Source organism: Pseudorca crassidens, chromosome 1 (genome assembly GCF_039906515.1).
Source record: "Pseudorca crassidens isolate mPseCra1 chromosome 1, mPseCra1.hap1, whole genome shotgun sequence".
Lineage (NCBI taxonomy): Eukaryota > Metazoa > Chordata > Mammalia > Artiodactyla > Delphinidae > Pseudorca > Pseudorca crassidens.
The window spans coordinates 113,679,288-113,705,977 of NC_090296.1; the positions used below are offsets into that span (position 1 = coordinate 113,679,288).

Genomic DNA, 26,690 nt, shown 5'->3' on the forward strand with positions numbered 1-26,690 from the left:
TTAGCTATCTAACAAAACCCAGCTTCCTGAACTCCTAAATTGGATAATTAGAGCATAAGCCAGAGTCAATAATAGCAGAGGCTCAGCAATGTTCAAATCTTAACTGAAACAATTGACCAGACATTTAAAAAACAAATCACCTAAAAAAAAGAAAAAGAAAATGAAAACACACACACACACACATATATGTATGTAAATATGCCCACCTGAGGACCACCATATATAAACAGCACAGTCGGGTATTTCTTTCCAGGTTGTAGATCATGAGGTTTGTATAGCATCCCATACAATGTAAATCCAGTAGTGCTTTCAAAAGAAAAAATTTCTGGAGGGGTATAGTCAGGAAGAGGACCTGAGAGGAGGTAACACAGTCTGTATAAGGAGTTCTTATGGGAGCTCAGCAATCTGAGAGCAAGGAAAAGATACTATAAACCCACCACCCTATACACAAATAACTAACCATTCCCCCCCTTCAGATGATAAGCAAGAAATCAAGCACAAAGTTATCTTTAAAAAAGGAAATCTAATGAACATATCAAATTATCCACTTGAGAAGCAGACACAAAGTATTATGAATAATCCTTGGAGCCCAGGAGGTATTTACATGCAGAACACAAATACTTTGTGCTCGGTTTGTGTAACTTATTGATGGTTAAGCTATATACCTGATGGGAAACTGAAACCACAAATTAACTTAATTAATTGGTTTTCCAAAGCGATACAGACCTATACTAAATCTGTGTATACTGGATGATGTTACAGTTTAAGCAGAGATCATCACCATATTACAAATCCTGATTGTGGACATCAGAACATACTTATACCTTGTGGATTTGCACTAATTTCTTAATCCCTTAGGAGGTATTTATGAGTGAAAATACCTAACAGGAAAAAAGGATTTGGGGACAAAATGAATTAAAAGATATAAAAAATTAGTCCATTCTTCATGTTTAAGAAATCAAGCATTTTAAAAATAGGTAATTCACAGTGCTCTTCACTCCCATACAGAATGAGTGTTCTATCTTTTATTAAGATGGCCATTACAAGTGCTGTAGAAGTTTAAGAAAGTGACCAGCTGGGTATTCCTTAAAGCTGCAGCTTCCCTTCCCAAGTGTCTTACTAGTTCAGTATATATTATCTTCAAATTCAGTTGTTTATCTGGGAACTCATCCAAACATGTGAATAAATCACTTCCTAGCTGGTATCTTGACTATTTTAATCTTATTTTCAAAAAGGCCTTCCTGACTTGCTCCTGCCTGGAGTAGGAGGTAACCAGTCTTATTTGATAATTGATAGACTAGGAGGGATGGGATCAATCAGGAACCCAGCAGCTCAGGGACAGGTGGTGGTAAGAGACGGGAAGACTCTGTTCAGGAAATGTGGACATATGACACAGGTTTAGTGCCCTAATGTACTAATCCTACTTAAGATCAGGCTCAGGGAAATGAGTACCTGCTGAATCCAAAATGGTGGCCCAAAATTCCTTTGTTTTGCAGGTTGGGTCATCTTCAGGACTTGAGAGCTTGTAAAGGGACACACAGTGTGGATTCTTCTGGTTACTATACTTACTTATAAAGAAGTCACAATGCTAGAGAAAGGAAAAACAATTACTTTTCCCCAGGGAAAAGTAAAAAAGGTTATCTGTTGCTACATGTGCACTAATGCTACAGCTGGAGTATGGTAAGAGTCTGACCATTTATACACATATACAATTCTAAAGTTAAGTATAAGGTTTTTGCAGGCCAACTTCACCAATTTTCACATTACTGAAAAGGAGTATTACATGAATAGAGGGTTGTTTTTTTTTTGCGGTATGTGGGCCTCTCACTGTTGTGGCCTCTCCCGTTGCGGAGCACAGGCTCCGGATGTGCAGGCTCCGGACGCGCAGGCTCAGGGGCCATGGCTCACGGGCCCAGCCGCTCCGCGGCATGTGGGATCTTCCCGGACCGGGGCACGAACCCGTGTCCCCTGCATCGGCAGGCGGACCCTCAACCACTGCGCCACCAGGGAAGCCCGAATAGAGGGTTTTTTATATGACAGGAAACCCTTTTCAAACAGGGACTTAATACCCGGCTGATGCAGCAAGAGTGGGAATAGCCACGGTCGGTCAGCCTTGTCACCTCTCCAGGATTTACATAACTGACCACGTACAGGTGATGTTCTAAAGGAGAGTCTTTGGTGCCTTCAAAATATACCAGCTTTCTGACTTCATCAACCTGGATCTGTCAAAATAACAACAAAAAAATCAGTGCTAGTATGACCTTGGCAAGACCAGTAAGTTAACAAACAATATCCAATTTTATTCAAATCATTTGAGCCACCCTTTGCCTTGTGCCTCTTTAAAAAATCTGTCACCAATGTTAATAAGCTTGAGTTGGTTTTGCTCATGTCTTATAGCTAAGAATAGATCCTGTCCAGAAGGTAAAAGGATACCCAAGTTGCATGCTACTGGTAGTTTCCTATATGGTTAGAATGTGTACTTTTCTTAAAATACAAAAATTATTTCATTAAAATGACAATCCTTTACAGAGAAAAAAATACCTATATTACAGCTCAGGTCAACCATTCATGCACACTTAAAAGAGTTTAATTTTAGCATCCTATTTCTCAGTGCAGCATTATCTTAGGCAGTGCTTCTTTAGTTTTTTGTACAAATTTGTAAAAATTTCTTATCTATTGGGTTGGGGAATAACTGAACTCAATCACTCAATCAGTTTCAATACTTATAGTTTATAAATAAGTATGAAGGATCTTTTAAGCCTTCATTCAGAACTCAAAATAACTGCAAGTATACTCATAGCTGAATTCACTTAATATTCTTCCTAAATTACAGTAAGATTCTAAATAAATGGCTTTTATTGTTCCTTTTCAAAATCTTCTAGCAGCCTACTCAAATGATGTTTAATAAAATTCAAACTGTGTGGGCTTCCATGGTGGCGCAGTGGTTAAGAATCGCCTGCCAGGACAGGAACAGAGACGCAGACGTAGAGAATAGACTTGAGGACACAGGGAGGGGGAAGGGTAAGCTGGGATGAAGTGAGAGAGTGGCACTGACATATATACACTACCAAATGCAAAATAGATAGCTAGTGGGAAGCAGCCACATAGCACAGGGAGATCAGCTCGGTGCTTTGTGACCACCTAGAGGGGTGGGATAGGGAGGGTGGGAGGGAGACGCAAGAGGGAAGACATATGGGGATATAGGTACGTGTATAGCTGATTCACTTTGTTATAAAGCAGAAACTAACACACCATTGTAAAGCAATTATACTCCAATAAAGATGTTAAAAAAAATAAACAGTCAAAAAAAAAAAAGAATCTGCTTGCTAATGCAGGGGACACGGGTTCGATCCCTGGTCCAGGAAGATCCCATATGACGTGTAGCAACTAAGCCTGTGCACCACAACTACTGAGCCTGCGTTCTAGAGCCCGCGAGCCACAACTACTGAGCCCGCGCACCTAGAGCCCGTGCTCCACAACAAGAGAAGGCACTGCAGTGAGAAGTCTATGCACCCCAACAAACAGCAGCCCCCGCTCACCGCAACTAGAGAAAGCCCGCGTGCAGCAACGAAAACCCAACACAGCCAAAAATAAATAAATAAAATAAATTTATTTAAAAAATTCAAACTGTTTTATACAGCAAAGAAAACACAAGTACATTTCTAAAAGCAAGTATTTTTAAATGCCACATTTTCTCCAAGAAGTTTCCTCTTAGTCATTATAAACATTTTCTTAGCATGCATGGATAGAAAAATAAACACAGTTGACATTAAGTAGACCTATATGACATAGACAGAAAGAATACAAAGGATAGGAAGTGGCAGAACAAACATTCATGAAGCTTCACAGGTATGTGTTAATCTGTGCAAAACGTCAGGACTGGTTCTGCTCTTGACCTAGCAGTTGGAAATCAGGCCTCTCAAAACTGCATAAATAACTGGTTAATTCCTCACTCCCCTTTTCTTTGTTTCATGTAGCAACTTTACATGAAACACCTGAGGGTTTCAGCATCACATGAATATCAGAATCGCCTGAGGGGCTTGTGAAACAAATTGCTGGGTCCCATCCCCAGACTTTTTGATTCAGGAGGTCTGGGGGGCGAGGGGGGCCAAGAATTTGTAGTTCTAAAAAGTTCCCAGGTGATGCTGATCCTCTGTGGTCCAGAGAACACACTTTGAGAACCCTAAGGGGCACATGGGTTTAAAAGCCTCAAAGATTTACTCATCACGGTCATTAGAAATCTTTGGGTGTGAACAGGTCACTGGCAAAAGTAAAGAAGGGAAAGGTAACTTAAAAAAAGTAAAGCAAGAATAGACAGAAAATAGAAGAGTAAGAAAGAGAGACACAACCACATCACATAAATAAGCATGACATAAAGAAGAAAATTGATGTACATTATGGCAAGTAGTAGAAAGACACTTAGGTTGCCCAAATAAGGTTCAGATCTGCATAAATACAATTTTGGGGATTCCCTCAGTATTGTCCAACCATTACACAGCATGAAGTTTACATTAGTGTAAATTTTTATTATCAGAACTTAGAATTACACTGTAAGATTTTTCTCAGGTGACAATAACATCCAAGGTCCCCAAAGAGAAAAAAATATATTGAATATATAACCAAAAGGTCATGTGACACTCTCAAGTGGAAACAAGACTTTAAAGGTCGCCTATTATATTCTAAAGTTTTTACCAACAAAAACAAACCTGGGACCTGGATCTTCATTCTTTCTCCTTAATCACCTTGGGGACTACGAGTGACTTCTATAGTAGCCAGTATATATAATCCTTCAGTAAATCTCCGAATCAATTTGAGGAAATCACAGGCCTTCACTAAATCCTGGTAGCATAAATCAACTTAACTGTACGTATCACACATAAAGGATGGCTTTCTTAGAGATCTCATGAAACTGACCACCTAACTGAAAGTTGAAACAAACACAAGGTACTATAAAAGGCAAAAGAAATAAAATTAGAATTCATTGAATTACTACAGAAAGCCATATACCGAGAGTGAAACAGAGGGTGGATTTCCCTCCTCTTCCTTATCAATCTACGCTCTGTATAAATGTTCATCAAATTCTGCAGGTGGTAGATGAAACTTCAAATTTGTGAGATAAGATAAACAGGTGAATGAAACAGCATCACTACTTCAGAAGTAGTAAATGCATTTTCTAATGTAGAAATGACACAAGTAGTCTATAAGAGATTTAGAAATAATTTTCAAACTATATCATAACTCACTTTTGCTAGACTCGAAAAGCATGGACCAGCCCTTTCCTTATTAAGTAGCAACACTGTATTTGAAAATGGTGACCTTTAGTTACATCTAATACTAGGGTTATAAAATGGGTAAGATTTATAATTTAAACTAAGACTCTTCTTTTCCAACAAACTGGGTTCTTTTAGGCCCTAAAAATATTTTCAAAATACTGGGGTCATAGGAAGTTGCACTACTGATTTTTAGTACTGCATACACACAGCTGATGTTGACTAAATATATCAGTAGAATAAAAGAACATACATTAGATCCATGCCGGCCAAGAACTTCCCATTCACCGCTGGTAATTGCTATTTCCTCTTTGACAGGGCACTTGAAATCACCTGAAGATAAACATAATCATAATTCAGCACTCTACACCAGACTACAAGCAAATGAAACAATGAAAAATAGTATTCTAAACTCTTTTTTCCAAAAAGTTAACACTGAAAAATTCAAAGTTATGTCTGGAGTAATGAAAATGTTTTGGAACTAGATAGAGGTGGTAGGTAGTTGCACAACTCTGTAAATGTACTAAATGCCACAGTTCATTTTAAATGTTCACTTTAAAATGGATAATGTTATGTGAATTTCACCTTATAATAAAGTCTAAAGTTAAAAAAAATTCCAAGTTATGAGTCTTCATAATAATAATGGAATAATCCATGTAAATAAAGTGAAAACAGCAAAATAGATTGTTACGGCAGACAGAAAAGAACTCAAAAGCACTTGCATTCCTAGACCCTTGGTTAGAAAGATAAAAAAATCTAATGGGTCAATAAGGCATTTCTTCCAGAAATGCAACAAACTACCTAAGAAGCCAGAAAGGAAAATTTTAATACAACTGTTTTTCATTTGCCAAAAACAAATTGGGTATTACCATAGTCCATACCAACATGTCTCATTTATCTTAATAAGATTCTGTCTTGGTAGATGAGGCTCTCTCAGTGGCCTAAGGAGAAAGTTAAAAAAATGGAACCACTGCTCTATGCCTAGCTGCTACCAGCTCTGGCTCTGGGGAGTGACAGCTGAGGACAAGCTGAGATGGTGAAATGATACAGGATCTTAAGTAGGGTCCTACTCAAGTTAAAAAAAAAAATAGACTCCTTTTCTTTTTCTTAGATACAAAAATTCAACTTAGTACTTTAAATTTTATCACCAGAAAATAAATATTATTTAACATATAATAAATACTAATTGGGACTTCCCTAGTGGCGCAGTGGTTAAGACTCCGTGCTCCCAATGTAGGGGGTCCGGGTTTGATCCCTGCTCAGGGAACCAGATCCCACATGCATGCCACAACTAAGGAGCCCACCTGCCGCAATTAAGACCCAGTGCAACCAAATAAATAAATAAATATTTAAAAAAATACTAATTGTTACACATTATAGACATTCATGGAAGAAAGGAGGGAAGAAGAAAATAAAATAGACATCAAGAAAAGGAGGAAGATCTGGAGCAAGAAAGACTAAGTATAAAAGAGGGAAACGGAAAGAAGAGGTAGACGAACTGAGGGGCCCAGAAACAGACGCTGAGAGGGAAAAGAAGCTAGGTGTTCTGAGAAGAATGTTAGCTAAGGTGACAGTTCTTATTCTTCAACAGGAGTATAAAATTTTAAGTTATCATCTTTTTATCACTGTCCCAAGAATGTTGTTTTAGTTAATCAACTACTATTCAAGCTCTTTGACCAGTCTTCATCACTAAACTTTCCAGAATTCCATAAGTAGATTTAATTTCTGAACAACAGAGGAACTGGTAGGGGCAATTTCATGCTAAGGGCCAAGTTAAACTAAGGCTCTTAGGGAAAAAATCTCCATCTTGGATATATAAGCTCCTGTCTGATTAAAAAAAAATTAGGCTAAGAGAAGAAGCAAAGTCATAGACAGTATTTACTTTGCTGTCCTACGATGTAGCTCACTGTTTCCCAAGTAAGAATGATATTTAAAAGACCATGTTGAGGGCTTCCCTGATGGTGCAGTGGTTAAGAATCCACCTGCCAATGCAGGGGACATGGGTTCGAGCCCTGGTCCAGGAAGATCCCACGTGCCACGGAGCAACTAAGCCCGTGCGCCACAACTACTAGAGCCCATGAGCCACAATTACTGAGCCCGCATGCCCCAACTACTTTAGCCCGCATGCCTAGAGCCTGTGCTCTGCAACAAGAGAAGCCACTGCAGTAAGAAGCCCGCACACTGCAACGAAGAGTAGCCCTTGCTCACCGCAACTAGAGAAAGCCTGCACGCAGCAACGAAGACCCAACGCAGCCAAAAATAAATAAATAAATTTATATATATATAAAAAAAAAGGCCATGTTGAAAAAACAAACAACCCACTAAAAAGTCGGCAGAGGATTCAAATAGACAGTTCTCTAAAGAAGATATACAAATGGCTAAGCAACATGATAATGTTACTAATCATTAGGAAAATGCAAATCAAAAGCACAATGACATACCATTTCACACCCACTAGGATGGCTCTTAGCAAAAAAACCCCCACAAAACAAAAACGAAACCAAAACAAACAAAAAAAACTACACCCAGAAAATAACAAGTGTTAGCAAAGATGTGGAGAAATTTGAACTTCTGTGCACTTCTAATGGGAATGTACTAAGGTGCAGCTGCTATGGAAAAGAGTATGGTGGTTCCTTAAAAAATTACAAAAAGAGTTACCATATCCAGCAATTTCGCTTCTGGGTATATACCCAAAAGAATCGAAAGCAGGGTCTGAAACAGATGTCTATCCACCCATGCTCATTACAGCATTATTCACAACAGTCAAAAGGTAGAAGCAACCCATCTGTTCATGGATAGGTGAATGGATAAACAAAATGTGTTTCTGTATACAATGGAATATTATTCAACCTTAAAAAGGAAGGACATTTTGACACATGCTACAACCTGGCTGAACCTTGAAGACACTATGCTAAATGAAATAAGCCAGTCATAAAAGGACAGACCTGTATGATTCCACTTATATGAGGTATCTAGAGTAGTCAAATTCATAGAGACAGAAAGTGGTTGCCAGGGGCTGAGGGGAGGAAGGAATGAGAAGTTACTTATTTTCCACTAAATCGGGTATTATTTATTGGATAGTTTCAGTTTTGGAAGATGAAAAAAGTTCTGGAGATGGATGGTGGTGATGGTTGCAGAACAATATGAATACACTTAATTCCATGAAACCGCACACTTAAAAGTTAAAATGATAAATTTTGGTTTGTATATTTTACTACAGTTTTTTAAAAATGGCTATGTTGAGTCTGTTAAGTTACAAATGGCGGTAAAGCATGTAACATAACATCATTAAATGTCTACTATTCCAAAACAAACTCTATATTATTAAAGTAGAAAACCATAACTCAATTTTTTAAAAACACAGGAGTATTCAATGTACCATTTCATTTTTCCTAGGCTTACACATTCTGTATTACATTTCCCAGAAGGAAAACCATCACTTTTTAAAAAGAAACTAACTTCAGTTGACATAATATTTAATTTCACTTTGGGAAACATAATTATATCAATCTGAAGAGCTATGCCTATAAATCAACTTCAGTGTAGATGCAGACAGTATAAAAAAAATCTAGTATGCACAAATATCTAATAACTTCGTAACATTTTAAAACTAGCTTTTTTAATCTAAAAATTATATGAGCTCACTTTAAACAAAATGTATAGTTAAGGCAAAAACAGAAAGTAAAAGTAAATAATCCCAATACCCAGAGATTACCCACTATTAATAGTTTATTATGTATCCATCAAGAACTTTGTCCTATGCTTATAAAGTACACAAAAAAGACATTACATTACCCTGCCCCTCCCACCTTCTGCCCCCAACGTTTTCCTCTTTTTAAATAAAAAAGGATTTCTTACTTGGGGCAGGCAGCCCACCACTGGATCGTTTGTATTTGCTCTCCTTTAAAATGGATGTGATTTTATATAAATGACGGAAACCTGTTTTGCATTCAGAGGCAAAAATAAATTCAATTTCATCTTCATGACTTTGGGGAAAAACATGAAAGATGTCATGGATCTGTAAAATGAATAGCTTAATTTACTATACACATTAATGAAAATACTACATAAACAATTCAATTAAGCCAGAGAAAGAAGAATTACTTGATAAACATACTCTGAAATATAAATGTCAGGCTACGGTGTATGGTATATGTACAATTAGAGATTTTGCCTAGGCCTTTCACGTTTCTCTTACTTTAGTCAAAGACTTCATCTATTGAGAAATAAATGTTTCCAAATGGAGAAAAAAGAAAAATATGACCAAAAGCTGTTTCTTACTCACCATCTCTGAAATTCTTTGAAACACGGCACGAAGTTTAATGATATAAATCTTATTACAGAAGTGATGAGGAAAAATGTCTTTTACTTTTCTTTTCCAGAGAGAAATATTCTAACAGTTCAAGGGAAAACAGATGTTCATCTGTTTGAGGTGAATCATATGAAGCCTATATTCAGCCAGGGAGTGAGCTGGCTTTATTTATTTTGTATCTTGTTTAAGTTTTTTCCACTAAACTGGAAAATGAAAAATTCAATCCTAAACTGTTATATTTTGGTATAGTTTGCCAACTTAAAAGAGTTAAAAGAGCAAGTCTTTTCTAGACAGGATTCTTGTGGTCCTCTCAGAGGCACTAATGAGGCTGTGTTTTCATTATCTGATGTGTTCAGAAACAAGGGCAATTCTGCAGCCAGGGAGATGTCATTTCAGTGGCATCTACCTTTTATGTACAAACCATTACCCATTCTGGAACCAACATTCCAATCTGAAAATGTTCAAACTAAGCAAATAACATTCAAGGTTACTTTGAACTCAAAAAATTCATTTGGATAGTTTCCTATCGAGCTTCATTTGCTTTAGCATTCTGAGAAAATATTCAAACCAAGTACAAGAAAACATGCATACATTTATCCAGATGTCTGTTGTTTCTTCATAGATAATCAGTGGCGTCACAGAGTCAGGTACTGACTCGATGAGTCTCTGTCTTTCCATGGCATCATCTTCTACTGGGATAAATAATTCAGGTGAGATCAACACTATCTGTAGGCGAGTTTGGGAGCGATCTAGTAGGATAGCCCACGCACTATTTAAATAAACAAAAGAAAAGCACAAAATAAAGCACACTCTTCAGAAAATGAATATTCCACTAATCTTTCCCCTAGCACCCATCAGTTATTTCTATAATCACAATGAAAGTATTGCTTTAGTATATGTTAAATTATCACTTACAAATGGCTAATTAAAAGTATTAGCTTATTCTACACTTATTTTTAAAAGTTAAGCTTGAGTAGAGTTTTTAAAAGTAGTTTTCTTTAAATTTCCAAAACCACAGATGGCCTTTGAAATTGTTTTCTCCCTTTAATGTCGATAAATGCCTCGTGAAACTCCTGTTGTCCACATTAGACACAGGAACTACATGTAATCATCTTCACATAAGGCTCTACAAATGTTTCTGCTTAATTATTCAATTAAAAAAATACATACTTATATGTGAGCCTAAAAGTCATACAATTTAACCACAAATAACACTGTGAAACTGTGACTGGCTAAGAGACAGAATTAAAATGCAATGCACCTATGATTATAGGATTACAAGTCCACTTAGTTCAGGAAAAATTCTTTGTGCAGAACTATCTACACTTCAAATTTACATGTGAAGGCAGCTCCAACGGAAAGGAAAACCTAACAGCACAGACAGTTCTGGGTCCTAAATTATTTGTAAAGAAGTGGCAATTTAACATACGCACTATTTTCCCTCTGGAGTCCATCCAGCTCTGGCAATATATTCAACTCCTTCAAACAGAATCTCAAAAGGCTGAATTAGTTCCTTATCTATGACATCTATAAGCTATTAAAAAAGAAAAAAGGAATCTAGTTATAGAAAACTGAGATAAGTAACTAGCTTATTGGTCTACTTAAATCACTATCTTTAACAGCATACTTTTTCAGTCTTAGGTACACAGGATTAACAAAACCAGCAGTAAGTCATGGGTTACCTATACTGGTGCTCTTACACCTAAAAAGTTCTAACTACAAGAATCAGCATAGTCTAAACGTCTTTTCCCGTGAGTTTATACTAACAGAACTCTTGATAATAACTGGTTAAATCAGATTTTAATCACTTTATAGACTCTAGTATCTAAGAAAACTAATAGTCTGTAGTTCCTTTTATTTTAGCTTAAAATACTATTTTTGTAATATATTAGTGAAATGGTCCTGAGTAAGCAAACTTTTTTCCCTTAATAGTCTAACACAATTTTAAATATACTTTTAAAAAAATGGACAAAGGATCTGAATAGACAGTTCTCCAAAGAAGATATACAAATGGCCAATAAGCACATGAAAAGATGCTCAACATCATTAGCCATCAGAAAAATGTATCAGAAAAATGTAAATCAAAACCACAGTAAGGGGGCTTCCTTGGTGGCACAGTGGTTAAGAGTCCCCCTGCCAGGGGACACGGGTTCGAGCCCTGGTCCGGGAAGATCCCACATGCCACAGAACAACAAAGCCCGTGAGCCACAACTACTGAGCCCACTGCCGCAACTATTGAAGACTGTGCGCCTAGAGTCCGTGCTCTGCAACAAGAGAAGCCACTCCGGTGAGAAGCCCACGCACCGCAACGGGGAGTGGCCCCTGCTCGCTGCAACTAGAGAAAAGCCCACACGCAGCAAGGAAGAACCAACACAGCCAATAAATAAATTAATTAATTAAAAAAAAAAAAACCACAGTAAGGTGCAACTTCAAATCCACTAGGATGGCTAGGATAAATAAAATGTGGTATATCCATACAATGGAATATTTTTGGGCGATAAAAAGCAGTGAAATGCTGTTACGTGGTGCCAACATGATTAGTGCTTGAAAACATGATGCTAAGTGAAAGAACTCAGACTAGATACTGTATGATTTCATTTATAAGAAATGTCCAGAATAGGCAAATCCATAGATACAAAGTAGATTAGTGGTTGCCCAGGGTTGTGGGGCATGGAAAGGTTTGGGGGTGATGATTAAGGGATGTGAGTTTCTTTCAGGGGTAATGAAAATGTTCTAAAATTGACTGTGGTGATGGCTGCACAATTCTGTGAATATACTAAAGGCCATTTTAAACTTTAAATGAGTGAATTGTATTGTATGTGAATTATATTTCAGGGACTTCCCTGGCGGTCCAGTGGTTAAGACTCTGCACTCACAGTGTAGGGGGCCCAGGTTCGATCCCTGGTCAGGGAACTAGATCCCACATGCCACAACTAAAAAAGATCCTGCACGCGGCAACGAAGACCCCACGTGCCACAACTAAAAAGAACCTGTGCAGCCAAATAAATAAATAAATATTTAAACTGTGTGTGTGTGTGTGTGTGTGTGTGTGTGTGTATATATAATTATACTTCAATAAAGTTGTTAAAAAAGTCTAACAGAGAAGACTGTTTTTAAATTAATTTTGTGTGCATTTAGCTTATAAGCATCTGTCCAAATGGAAAGTAGCAGTATTAAAGAAATGAGGGATATTTAATCTACTGTAGACATCTATTCAACACAGAAGGTGACTCACCAGTTAGTAACCACTATTTAAGAAATACTGATCTGGAGAATTAACACAGGCAAAGAGGAAAAATACTGGAAAGGAGTGGTAAATATGCATATCCCTATATTCCTATCTTGGGAACCAGCAGAAAGTTTTCAAAGTAGAAAATTAGGTCAACCTGAAATCATGATCTGTAGATGTCTCAGCAAGTTCAACAAGTCCAAAACATAAAAAAGCATATCTAAAATCTCTACTGACAGACTAGTCAAATGATACAAAAAGTTAACATTTTATACTTACCCTTCCTTCAGCATCAATCAGTATTTCCGACATCTTAAAAGTGACTTTTGGATTTGCTGTGCCTTTAGAAAGAGACATAAATGAATAGTAATGCATATCCAAAATTATTCAAACGAATTTTGCCAGATCAATCCTTTTTATACTTTAGTCAAATGAGGAATGTTGCATATAGTCAGGACTTTATTGCATAAGAATCTCAGAACTCCTTTTCAATTCATAATTTTTAATATGGCTATAAAAAAAAGCTGAAAAACATCAAGAGTTAGTTCGTAATGAAGGGGAATTCGTATCATTTCACAATTGAAATGCTGTAAATAGCAATATGGGAAAAAATTACTAATTTATTAAGAACATAATCCCTTAAAAATCTTTATTTCCTAGCAAAAGTACTTCTTTATTCATTTCTTGAAATAATCAGTTTTGTGCACTTCCTCACCTTTGAAATAATTAAAAAGGATCAGCCTGTAATTAAAAAACCTACTTCAGAGACACTTAAACAATCCATCCTTACTAAATCTGTAAAATATCCATGTTGACCATACCTTTGGATGAATGCAGAAAGAATCTTGTTTGAAAAGCAGGAATGAGTGAATATAAATGCCAATGGAATACAGTACCTGTTTTAGGATAACGGAATGAATCTGCCCTCCTTGTTTCCAACATAGGGGATGTAACATGAATAATTTCCACTTCGGATTCATCATTTTCTTCATACAGAATTCTAAGAATTTTACTGCCACTGGGAGCTTAAAAGGAAATTAAATATTGAAAATTTAGGAGAATTATGCCAGAAAGTAATCATAATCGACCATTCCCTCTAGTATTATATCTCCCATAGCGAAAAACAGTTTACACATAAAACATGCTGCCTTTTATGTATAGAGTATATGTACAATGTATTAAGCTAGAATGTAAAACAAATTTCTAACCAGATCACAGTCAAAAAGTTTGAAAGCTACTGCTTTAGAGAGCTGTTTCTCAGCTAGTAAAATCCTTGTGAATACACCAAGAAAAAGGAGGAATTTGTGCTCTTTTTTTCTGATCCATTCATACACTAATTTGGCCATCTGTTCATGCAGACTCTAGTCAATCCTATGTTTTTTATAGCAACTCCCATTAAGGGGTGGTATTTTTTATTTTGCCACCAATGTTGCCACCAACCAGCTTCTAGATGAAAAACTGGCAAGGAGAGTTGAAGGACTTGGGGTACTGAACCACAATACACCTGTTTTTTATGAGAACTCATTATGGTGAGATATAGCCTGAATATTCTAAATAACTACTGGTAGGATCCAATCTTCATCACTTCAGAATCTATTTTAAGAATCTGTGCAGTTAACTAATTGGTAGTTGAATCTCATAATACTTTAATTGACCTGTAATATATTATTTTGAAGCCTCTTACTTGTTTCAGCTTCTGGACACCACCAATAACCAGAATATCTATCAAATTCTTCTTGAAGAACAAAGGTAGCAACTCCAGCTGATCTTGGATCCTCTTCCATGTTGGCTAGCTCTAGACAAACATAAAAGCAAAATTATCACAGAAGTTCTCTATCTTTTCATAGGTACAAAGCAGAATGATTCCATTTATTCTGAAAGGCAGCTATAGTATAGTGGTGAACTGTGGAGCTAAATGGACTGAATTCAAAACTGAGTTCCATCATTTACTAAATGACTGACCCTGGACAAAGCACCTGATCACGTTCCACTGCAGTACCCATTTATAAATGGGAATAAGAACCTACCTTATATGGTTGTTATGAGGATTAAATGAGTTATTTTACATAAAGTACTTAGAAAAAAGCCTGAGCCATAGTATGTGTTCCATAAATGTTAGTTATTATTTTCCCATTTAGCTAGGACCATGGGAAAAAGAATACATGTAAAGGGTCATGGTGACTTTTTACTCTCCTACACAGAGAAGCACATCTTTAGACCGAGAATGGGGTCTAACAGATCATGTAATTCACCATTTCTCCTCCCTCCCCTTCCTCTTATTTAACCAAAGCAGATGAGCTTTTATCTGTTTTACACCTAGGTTTCCAGCAAATAGTCTGAAGGGAACTCTTGCTTTAAAAACAAAATCTAGGGATTTCCCTGGTGGTCCAGTGGGTAGGGCTCCACACTCCTAATGCAGGGAGCCTGGGTTTAAGCCCTGGTCAGGTAACTAGATCCCACATGCATGCACGCCGCAACTAAGCCTGCACGCCGCAACTAAGACCTGGCGCAGCCGAAATCAATCAGTCAATCTAAAAAACTACAAAGCCATAATTATGTAAGATTTCATGACATGGGAAAATGTTTACAATATACTTGAATTTAAAAAAGCATATTACTAAATGACATGTATACTGATTCCATTTATAAAAGTGTAATACAAATACATATTTTTTAAAGTGTCAGGATATAAATCAAAATGTGGTCCTCTCCAAATAGTGAGACTATGAACAACCTTTTTAAAAAGAATTGCTTTATAATTTACAAAATCTTAAGTGTACTGTTTACTCTGAAAAATGCATATACTTGCATAACCACACGCTATCAAGACACAGAATATTTCCAACACCCCAGAATGTTTTCTCATGCCCCTTCCCAGTCAATGTCCATTCCTGCCTCAGAAGCAACCACTGATCTGATTTCTATCACCATAGGTTAGTTTTGAATATTCCAGAATTTCATGTAAGTGAAATCATACAGTATACACTCAGCAACAAACACAGTATGTTTGTTGCTGAGTGGTATTTCATTGTATACCACAGTTCTTTTATCCATTCATCTGTGAATGGACATCTGAGCAGCTTCTAGTTGCTATTATGAATAAAGATGCTATGATTATTCTTGTGTAAGAATCTATGTGGACATGTGTTTTCCTTTCTCTTGAATAAAGACCTAGGACTGGAATGGCTGGGTACTGTAAAAAATTTATCTTTAAATTTATAAGAAACTGTCACACAGTTTTCCAAAGTATCTGTATTATTCTATACTCTTACTAGCAATGTATGAAAATTCCTCTCCAACATTTGGTGTTCTAACGGGTGTGTAGTAATATCTCGCAGTGATTTTAATTTTATAGGCAGGTTTCACTGTATTATGTTCTCTTATCTGTATTTTCGGTATGTTGTCTGAAACAAATGTGCAATATGAACCAATGACCCCTTATCCAAAAATTTTGAGTCCAGAAGTGTTTCGAACTCAGAATTAGGGGGATTTTTTCATATTCATACATCTACGCATAATTATGTCACTCTCCAGCAGGGTAATCAAATACCCTGTATTCAAATATACTAATATTCCTGCAGCAAATTTAGGAATAGGCACACTAAGTAGGATTAAGATTATAAATATCCTCAGGTCAGTTCAGGTCAGGTTTTGCCACCAAATGAGTTTTAGCACCAACCTAATGAAAACTAACCTCAGTTTTCAGAGTTCCTGAATTTTGGAATTAATGATATAGCCAAAACCAGCACTCAGTTTCCTTGGATCTTTCAACTACTCCGAAGTTATACCTTCCATACTGCTTTGTATTTTGTTCTCCTTTAGATGTGAGACTATGTATCGCTCATTTATATCTCCCTATCACTTACTACAGACCTCAATTACTAAGATTAATTAGATGAATAAATGGTATCATCTTGTTCTCCCAATGAGATATGTCCTTTGAGAGTAGAGGTTGGTATTAAGTTACCTTTAAATTCCTCTATTATAGGAGGCAGAGAATAAACAAATGCACATGCCAACCGACTACACCCACCCCAAAGGGGACTTTCACGTGGAAACCTACTGTGAATAAGAGGGGTAAGAGTGATGTTGCTTACCCTCTACCTACCTTTCTATCTAGGGCTTCCCTGGTGGCGCAGTGGTTAAGAATCCGCCTGCCAATGCAGGGGACACGGGTTCGATCCCTGGTCCAGGAAGATCCCACGTGCTGCGGAGCAACTAAGCCCGTGAGCCACTACTACTGAGCCTGCGCTCTAGAGCCCATGAGCCAAGACTACTGAAACCTGCACGCCTAGAGCCCGTGCTCTGCAAGTTACCGCAGCGAAGAGTAGACCCTGCTCGCTAAAACTAGAGAAAGCCCGCGCGCAGGAACAAAGATCCAATGCAGCCCTCCAAAAATTAATTAGAAATTTAAAAAAATGGTCTATTTCACATGTTCAAAAAAAAAAAAGCAGTACACTATTTCCCATCTTTCATTTGTATAAAAGCTTTGGAGAAAAACATACACATCTTTTCTGTGCTTTCAGTACTGCTTAGCATTATTATAGTCACTTGAATAAAAATTAAATATTTCCACAATACAGAAAGTTTTATTTTTCCTATTAGGACAAAATAACTAAGCAGGCTCTGCAAAAAGGGGAGACAAATCTTTAAGTAGTTCTTATAGTGTGTACTAGATTTTTCTGTTTGTTTCCCTAAAAACAAGATTAATTTTTAAAATTAAATTTTATTTTAATCAGAACAGTTTTGGGACTTCCCTGGTGGTCCAGTGGTAAAGAATCTGCCTTTCAGTGCAGGAGACGCAGGTTCGATCTGTGGTCGGGGAACTAAGATCCCACATGCCACAGGGCAACTGAGCCCGTGAGCCGCAAACTACAGACCCCACGCGCTTTGGAGCCTGCTCACCACAACTAGAGAGGGAACCCGCACGCCACAACTAGAGAGAAGCCTGTGCACTGCAACAAAGAGCCCGAGCACCGCAACGAAAGATCCCCATGCTGCAACGAAGATCCCGTGTGCCACAACTAAGACTCTACACAACCAAAAATACAAATTAAAAAAAAAAAAAAAAGAACAGTTTTGGGGAAAATTCTGCTGGTCTTATTAGGCTAAAAGAACAACCAGATCAGAGGTGCTACTGTCGTGCTGTCTGAAAATGACCCTTAAAACAAGGGAGCATTATATAGGTGGTACATACCAGTTATCCACTGTACTTTTGTCTTTTTTCATTTTAAAGATTTAAGTTTAAAATATAAAGATCACCCAGCAAGTTTCAATTGGAAAATGTAAGCAAAAGCAAATTAAATTTTAAAAATACTTTTCAGGAAAGTAGATTTGAAGAACTTGAATTACCGTTGTGCACATACGTAAGCCTCCTTTCTTCTCTCGTTACAATGTTGGATATCCATATATCATTGCTATGTATAAAAGCAATCCAGTCTGGATCCGCTGGGCATAATTTTGGATCCATCCGAATGTTGGGACAACTAGTCTCCACTAGATTGGGCCGTAAGGGTTGTTGCTAGAAAAGTAAACAACATTTAAAGGCAAGTATCAGGCTGATACATATTTGTTTACCAGCGCCCTTCCTATAAAACGAATAATAATCCCAAGTACAATATCAACTATAATAACTGCTCTCCAGAAAAATGTACTTTCATATGCCTTAACTTATAAGAGAGGACTCATTTTTTTTCTATGAATTAATAAGCATAACAGGAGCAGAAATAAAGACAAAATAAGAGCACTTCATAAATTCTGTTGTCCAAATCTGTTTAAACAGAGTAATTATCGTTTGTTACATGCTTTTATTAAACACTTATTTGACTATTTCACTTATTAAATATTTCTAATTAATTTTACCAGTATAAAATAATTTGCTCATAAAAATGTAATGAAAGCTAGAATCATCACAATTCTATCAGAAGAATAGTTGTGATATCACATTAAAATTGCCTAGAATAAAATCAAACATTTAAAACCATTTACTGAGATGAATCAAGCTTTTAGGGGAACCACAGAGGGATTGCCCTGTGATATCATTATCTTCGAAAATCCACCTCAGCACTTACTCAAAAAATGGCACTGATGCCCTTTACTAATTCTTCCTACACAGCAAGTATTTTTAGCATTTTAAAAATTGTATACTAATGTCACTGAAAAAATTATTAATTCTTAAAATTGGAAATTAATACCCATATTTCTTGTTTTCTTTACTACTAAATTAGTAGTACACAATTAGTGAAAAGAATTTTTTAGTTTGTTTAATTACCTTTCTGATTTGGACACAAATAACCTCAGGACCCAAAAACAGATTTATCAAGTAGTAACATCAACTTACAGTAAATCCTTGTGGCCCTCCGTCTTTTACGTGATAAATTCCACTACCAGCTTGAAATAGAAATGTTCCACTTCCTTGGTGATAATCATAAGAAGCAATTCCAACTGTTCCGATTCGTTTTCTTTCTCTCAATAGTTCTTCTTCTCGAGAATACATTCCATAGTCCAGTGTTGCCTAATACAGAAAGAAAGTCTCACATTCCAGTCTTCTGAAAGGTGGCTTTTTGCTTTTAGCACTGAAATTCTAGCATCTCCAATATTACTGGGTTTACATTTTGAGTGATCCCAAAATTTGCCAGCAACTTTAAACAGATTAATTTCAGGAAGTCTGCTGAAAAATTTCTTGGTAAAGGGTCCCTAGACGATTACTGTATACATTAGAGAGCAAGAATTAAGTCTCATCACCTTGGCTTGGCATTCAAGATCTTCTACAACTTAAATGTAATATAGCAGTTCTGCATGCACTTAAGAGCAGACTCTGAAGTCAAGCAGTTTGAATCTAGGCTTTGACTCTCATTAGAAGTCTGACTTTGGGCAAGTAGTTTAATTTCTTCAAAAGTAATTTTCTTCACTTTCGAAGTAGTAATAAATCATCTACTTCAGCTTTGTGAAATTTAACTTAGATAAAAATATGTAAAATGTTTAGCACAATGATTGGCACAGAGTAAAGTTCTCAAATATCAGCTGTCATTAGTACCTTTCCACTAATCCACTAATTCTGCTTTAATAAAACCTTAGGTCAGGCTTGTCACACCACTGAGGTAAAACCCAATATGCGGTGTTCTGCTCCTGGCCTTTGTTCCATCACCCCCCCCCCCCCGACCCGAGGCCATTTTTCTTTCTATCCATCCAAGTTTTACTGATATCCCAAAACCTTAGCCCTAATTCAACATTGGCCAGGAAAGTTTCCTGATGCACTATGGTGTAGTGATCTCTTCTTTGAAATTTATATGAGTTACTATCTCTTTTACTCATTTGGCTATGGTTTTGTTTTTCACTTTTTTTCAGTATTTCTGACTAGAAATAGATTAAAAAAAAACAACTTGAGAGCAGAATCTGATTTTTGCTTTCCTACCTAAAGCATCTGTTAAAATCTCCCTCAAAGAATATTTGTAATCAATGATTGATGATGAAGGACCTTCCCAAACTAAAAATATTATTTGACACATATATAAAATTTAAATATATATATATATATAAAAATCTAATAAGTGCTAGTTTTAAAAATTTACATCCACATCTTCCCTCACTAAGAGTTCTTTATGATAAATAAGGGGATAAATAAAGGAATGGTAAATAAGGGAAACAGACATGGTTTCTGCTACCAAGGACTAACACTATTTTATGTTATGTTATGTTATTTTATTTTATTTGGCCGTGCCATGGCTTGCGGGATCTTAGTTCCCTGACCAGGGATCAAACACCGGCCCCCCACAGTGGAAGCGCAGAGTCCCAACCACCAGACTGCCAGGCAACTCCCAAAGGACTAATACTTTGAAAGTAGCCAAGTTCAGGGACTTCCCTGGTGGTCCAGGGGTTAAGAATCCACCTTCCAATGCAGGGGACGCAGGTTAGATCCCTGGTCAGGGAGCTAAGATCCACACATGCCATGGGGCAACTAAGCCCGCATCCATACGTCGCAACAAAGACCCAGTGCAGCCAAAGTAAAAAAAAAATAAATAAATATTTAAAAAATAAAAAAAATAAAAGTAGCCAAGTTTATATATCTGGAAAAAACCATAATTCAAAAAGATACATGCACCCCAGTGCTCACTGCAGCACTATTTACAATAGCCAGGACATGGAAGCAACTTAAATGTCCATCAACAGAGGAATGGATAAAGAAGATGTGGTACATATATACAATGGAATATTACTCAGCCATAAAAAAGAACAAAATAATGCCATTTGCAGCAACATGGATGGACCTAGAGATTGTTATACTGAGTTAAGTAAGTCAAAGGCAAATATCATATGGTATCGCTTATATGTGGAATCTAAAAAAAAAGGGGGTACCAATGAACTTATCTACAAAACAGAAACAGAGTTACAGACATAGAAAACAAACTTATGGTGACCAGGGGGTAAGGGGGGTGGGGAGGGATAAACTGGGAGATTGGGATTGAAATATACACACTACTATATATAAAACAGTTAACTAATAAGGACCTACTGTATAGCACAGGAAACTCTACTCAGTAGTTTGCAATCAATGATTGCATTTAGGGCCCACCCTAAATCCAGAATTATTTCATCTTTAGATACTTAATTACATCTGCAAAGACCCTATTTCTAAACAAGATCACATTCACAGACACTTTTAGGACTTGGACATATCCTTTTGGTGGTCCCTATTCAAACAACAGGACATTATCAAGAAAGTAAACAACAAAAACTGCTAACAACCTGGTTAACAAAGTGGGCAAAAGACTTGATTAGACATTTCTCCAAAGAAGATATACAAATGGCCAATAAGTACATGAAAAGATGTTCAATATCACTAATCATTAGGGAAAAGCAAATCGAACCACAATGAGACACTACCTCATACTCATTAGGATGGCTCCTATTAAAAAGCCAGAAAATAGTAAGTGCTGGCAAGGATGTGGAGAAACTGGAACTCCTGTGCACTGCTAGTGTGAATGTAAAATGGTGCATGGAAAACAGTATGGCAGTTCCTCAAAAATATAAAAATGGAACTATCATATGATCCAGCAATTCCACCTCTGAGTATATACCTAAAAGAATCGAAAGCAGGGACATGAAAAGATATTTGTATACCCATCTTCATAGGAGCATTATCTATAATAGCCAAAAGGTAGAAGCAATTCAAGTGTCTATTAATGGATGAATACACAAACAAGATGAGGTATATACATACAATAGAATAATATTTAGCATTCTGACATATGCTACAACACGGATAAACCTTAAGGACATTATGCTAAGTGAAATAAGCCAGTCACAAAAGGACAAATACTGTATGATTCTACTTCTATGAGGCACCTGGAGTAGTCATACTCATAGGAACAGAAAGTAGAACGGTGGTTGCCAGGGGCTTGGCAGAGAGGTAATGGGAAGTTATTGTTTAATGAGTACAGTATTCCAGTTTTGCAAGACAAAAAGAGCTCTGTGGATGGATGGTGGTGATGCTTGCAACAATGTGAATGTACTTAATGCCACTGATGTACTAATGTACACTCAAAAATGGTTAAGATGATACATTTTATATTATGTGTATCATGTCCACAATTTTTTAAAATGAAGGTATAAGAACTTCAGAGTAAGGTAAATGAAGAATAGAAAAAAGGGGAAGTAACAAAAATGTCTTATCTCGATAAAGGAGAGATCAAAATGTGTTTAAATGTATAGATTTAAATTAATGATTATAGTACTAAATACTTGCCAAAGGTAATTATGACTGATTTTCTACTAATAAATTAATGATTACTGCAATTAAAGAAAAAGATAAAAAGACAACCCACAGAATGGGAGAAAAGAAAGTCCAGTATCTAGAATACATAAAGAACTCTTACAATTCAACATTAAAAAGACCCAATTTGAAATGGCAAAGGACTTGCACAGACCTTTTTTAGGCCTCGTCATGCAGCTTGCCGGACCTTAGTTCCCCAAGCAGGGATCGAACCCGGGCTCCCTGCAGTGGAAGTGCATTGTCCTAACCACTGGATAACCAGGGAATTCCCCAGACATTTCTTTTCTTTTTTAAAAAATTAATTAATTAATTATATTTATTTTTGGCTGCTTTGGGTCTTTGTTGCTGCATGTGGGCTTCCTTCTAGTTGCAGCAAGCTGGGGCTACCCTTCGTTGCAGTGCTTGGGCTTCTCATTGTTGTGGCTTCTCTTGTTGTGGAGCATGGGCTCTAAGTGTGCGGGCTTCAGTAGTTGTGGCACATGGGCTCAGTAGTTGTGGCTTGCGGGTTCTACAGCGCAGGCTCAGTAGTTGTGGCGCACGGGCTTAGCTGCTCCACGGCATGTGGGATCTTCCCGGACCAGGGCTTGAACCCGTGTCCCCTGCACTGGCAGGCGGATTCTTAACCACTACGTCACCAGGGAAGCCCTCCCCAGACATTTCTTTAAAGAAGGTATACAAATGGCCCATAAACACATGAAAAAATGGTCAGCATTACTGGTCATTAGGGAAATGCAAATTAAATAACAATGAGATATCACTTCACATCCGTTAGGATGGCTATAATCAAAATGACGGACAACAACAAGTGTTGGTGAGAATGTAGGAAATTAGAACCCTTATACATAGCTGGTGGGAATGTAAAATGATGCAGCTGCTATGGAAAGCAATTTAGTAGTTCCTGAAAAATGTAAACACAGAGTTATCACATAACCCAGTAATTCCACTCCTAGATATATACCCAAGAGAACTGAAAACAAATCTATACAAAATCTTGCATTTGAATGTTAAAAGCAGCATTATTCATATAAGCTCCAAAGCTGAAACAACCCAACTTTATCCATAAACTGATGGATAAATAAGATGTAGTCTAGCCATACAATGGAATATTATTCAGTCATAAAAATAAATGAAGCATTATTACCTGCTATAGTGTGAATGAATCCAGAAAATACTGTGCTAAGAGAAAGAAACCAGTCATTAAGGCCCACATATTATACAATTCCATTTGTATGAAATGTTCAGAATAGGCAAATCTATAGAGACTCAAAGTAGATTAGTGGTTGCGTTGGCCTGGGGGTACAGAGGGTGAAAGGATGGGGAATGACTGCTAATGGGTTTCTTTTGCAGATGACAGAAAGTTCTAAAATTAGATGGTGATGATGGTGACACAACCCTTTGAATACACCTAAAAACTATTGAATTGTATACTTTGAGTGAATTGTATGGTATTTGAATTATATCTCAACAAAGCCAGTAAAAAAATTTTTTTAATGGAAAAGCTTATTCTATGCTAACAGTAATCAAAAGGAAGCTAGAGGGACTATATTAACATCAAAGTAAACTTCAGAGTAAAGAATATTACTTGAAATAAAGAAGGTCATTTCAAACTAAGAAAGCAGTAGATTTACGAATAGGATATAACAATCCTATCCACCCCTAATAACATAGCTTCAAAATATATACTAAAGGAAAAACTAATAGAACTGCAATGAGAAACAGTCAAATCTACAATTATGGTTGGAGATTTCAACATTCTCTCTCAATAACTGATAGAACAAATAGAAAATCAGTAAAGACATAGAAGACTTTAACAATACAATAAACCAATTTGATCTAATGGTCATTTATAGACCCAACAAAAATAGAACATATATGCTTTTCAAGTGAACACAGAATACATACAAGGATGGACTACATTCAGGGCCATAAAACAAGACTTTAAAACATTGAAAAGATTTAAGTCATACAAAGTATGTTCTTGGATCACAGTGGAATTAAATTAGAAATCAAATTTCTGAAAAATATGCTAATATTTGGAAACTATATAGTACACTTCTAAATAACTTATGGGTTAAAGGGAAACAGGAAGTATTTTGAACTAAATGAAAATGGAAACACAACATATCAAAACGTATGTGCTACAGCTAATGTGGTACTTAAAGGGAAATTTATAACATTAAGTGCCTATATAAGAAAAGAAGAAAGGTCTCAGACTAGTGACCTCAGCTACCACCTTATGAAACTAGAAAAAGGAAAACAAACAAAATCCAAAGTAAGCATAAGAAAAGAATTAATAAAGTTTAGAGCATAAAATGATGAAAGAGAAAAAAACAAAACGACAGAGAAAAATAAATGAAACCAAACTGATAAACCCTTAGCCAGACTGATCAGGAAAAAAAAAGGCTGGGAGTGGAGAAGACACAAATTACACAAAATATCAGGAATAAGAGAGGGACAACACCAAAAATTTTACAGACATTGAAAAGATTAGGGAATATTATGAAACTTATGCCAATAAATTTGATTACTTACATGAAATGGAAACATTTCTTAATAGACACAAACAACCAAAGTTTTCTCAAAAAGAAATACATAATATGAATAGCACTACATCTAAGGAAGAAATTGAATTTGTAGTTAAAAACCTTTCCACAAAGAAAATTACAGGTCCAGATGGCATCACTGGTGAATTCTACCAAACAATTTCTAGAAAATTAAAAAGGAGGAAATAACTCCCAACTTATTCTGTGGCTAGCATAACACTATTACCAAAATCAGACAAATTTCAAGAAAAGAACACTACAGACCAATACTCCTCATGAACATAGATATAAAAAAATCTAAACAAAATATTAGCAAATTGAATCCAACAATATTTAAAAGGATAATAAGTTAGAACCAAGTTGGCTTTATCCCAGGAATGCAAGATTGGTTTAACACTCAACAATCAAGTGATGTTTTGTTTTACCGTATTAACAAATTAAAAAAGAAAAACCCTGTTCACAGCAGCACTATTTACAATAGCCAAGACATAGAAGCAACCTCAATGTCCATTAACAGATGAATGGATAAAGAAGATGTGATATACATACATCACAGAATGGAATACCACTCAGCCATAAAAAAAAGAATGAAATAATGCCACTTGCAGCAACATGAATGGACTGAGAGATGATCACACTAGTGAAGTACAGAGAAAGACAAATAAATGATATCACTTATACATGGAATATAAAAAAAAATGATACAAATGAGCTTATTTACAAAACAGAAACAGACTCACAGACGTAGAAAATAAACTTATGGTTACCAAAGGGGAAAGGTGGGGGAGGGATAAATTAGGAGTTTGGGATTAGCAGATACAAGCTACTATATATAAAATAGATAAACAACAAGGTCCTGCTGTACGGCACAGGGAACTATATTCAGTATCTTGTAATAAACTCTAAAGGAAAAGAATCTAAAAAGAATATATATATATATATATATATATATATATATATATCACTGCTGTACACCAGAAACTAACACAACATTGTAAATCAACTACAATTAAAAAAAACAAAAGTGAGAAAGCACTTAGAAAGTTAAAAAAAAAATACTAGCAATGATCAACCAGAAACTGAAATTAGAAAACAAAGCCATTTACAATAGAATAAAGAAATATGAAATACTTAGGGATAAATCTTATGAAGGACTGTGCAAGACTGGTACATTGGTTGCCTGTATCCCTGAATGGGTGGGTAGGGGAGAATACAAGCCAGTACAAGGAAACTTTTGAGGGTAATGACTGAGGTAAGGGTTTCACAGGTACATCATATGTACATCCAAATCTATCAAATTGTACACTTTAATATCTGCAGCTTTTTATATGCCAATTATACCTCAATAAAGCTTTAAAAAATGAAACCATGTAAGAAACCATATAAAGCACTGGATGAAAACATGGATAAATTCTGTTATAACTTGGGTGTAGAAAAACTGTCCTATGACAGAAGACACAAATTCTTGAAACAATACCAAAAAGATGGATAAATTTTATTACACAAAAATCTTCCACATGGCGTGCGCACACACACACGCAGACACCATAAAGTAAAAATAGAA

At 36.3% G+C, this 26,690-nt stretch overlaps 1 protein-coding gene and 1 non-coding gene across 9 annotated transcripts in view; one reads left to right on the forward strand and one right to left on the reverse strand.

Moving 5' to 3' along the window:
* Nucleotides 1-26,690, reverse strand: part of DPP8 (dipeptidyl peptidase 8) — a 55,286-nt gene that overhangs the window by 14,301 nt on the left and 14,295 nt on the right. For 7 of the 8 annotated variants that reach the window (XM_067750804.1, XM_067750796.1, XM_067750824.1 and 4 more), the window contains 12 exons: nt 19,152-19,325; nt 18,164-18,332; nt 14,496-14,606; nt 13,708-13,836; nt 13,091-13,152; nt 11,016-11,116; nt 10,174-10,351; nt 9,129-9,288; nt 5,524-5,603; nt 2,070-2,222; nt 1,453-1,588; nt 207-352 (listed from right to left, as the gene is read on the reverse strand). In XM_067750804.1, the coding sequence (XP_067606905.1) occupies nt 207-352; nt 1,453-1,588; nt 2,070-2,222; nt 5,524-5,603; nt 9,129-9,288; nt 10,174-10,351; nt 11,016-11,116; nt 13,091-13,152; nt 13,708-13,836; nt 14,496-14,606; nt 18,164-18,332; nt 19,152-19,325 (1,599 nt within the window). The remainder of the gene's footprint in view (nt 1-206; nt 353-1,452; nt 1,589-2,069; nt 2,223-5,523; nt 5,604-9,128; nt 9,289-10,173; nt 10,352-11,015; nt 11,117-13,090; nt 13,153-13,707; nt 13,837-14,495; nt 14,607-18,163; nt 18,333-19,151; nt 19,326-26,690) is intronic. The other variant, XM_067750832.1, reaches the window with a different exon arrangement.
* On the forward strand, nt 12,423-12,495 carry TRNAV-CAC (transfer RNA valine (anticodon CAC)). Its single transcript has one exon. It is a non-coding gene; the product is annotated as a tRNA-Val (tRNA).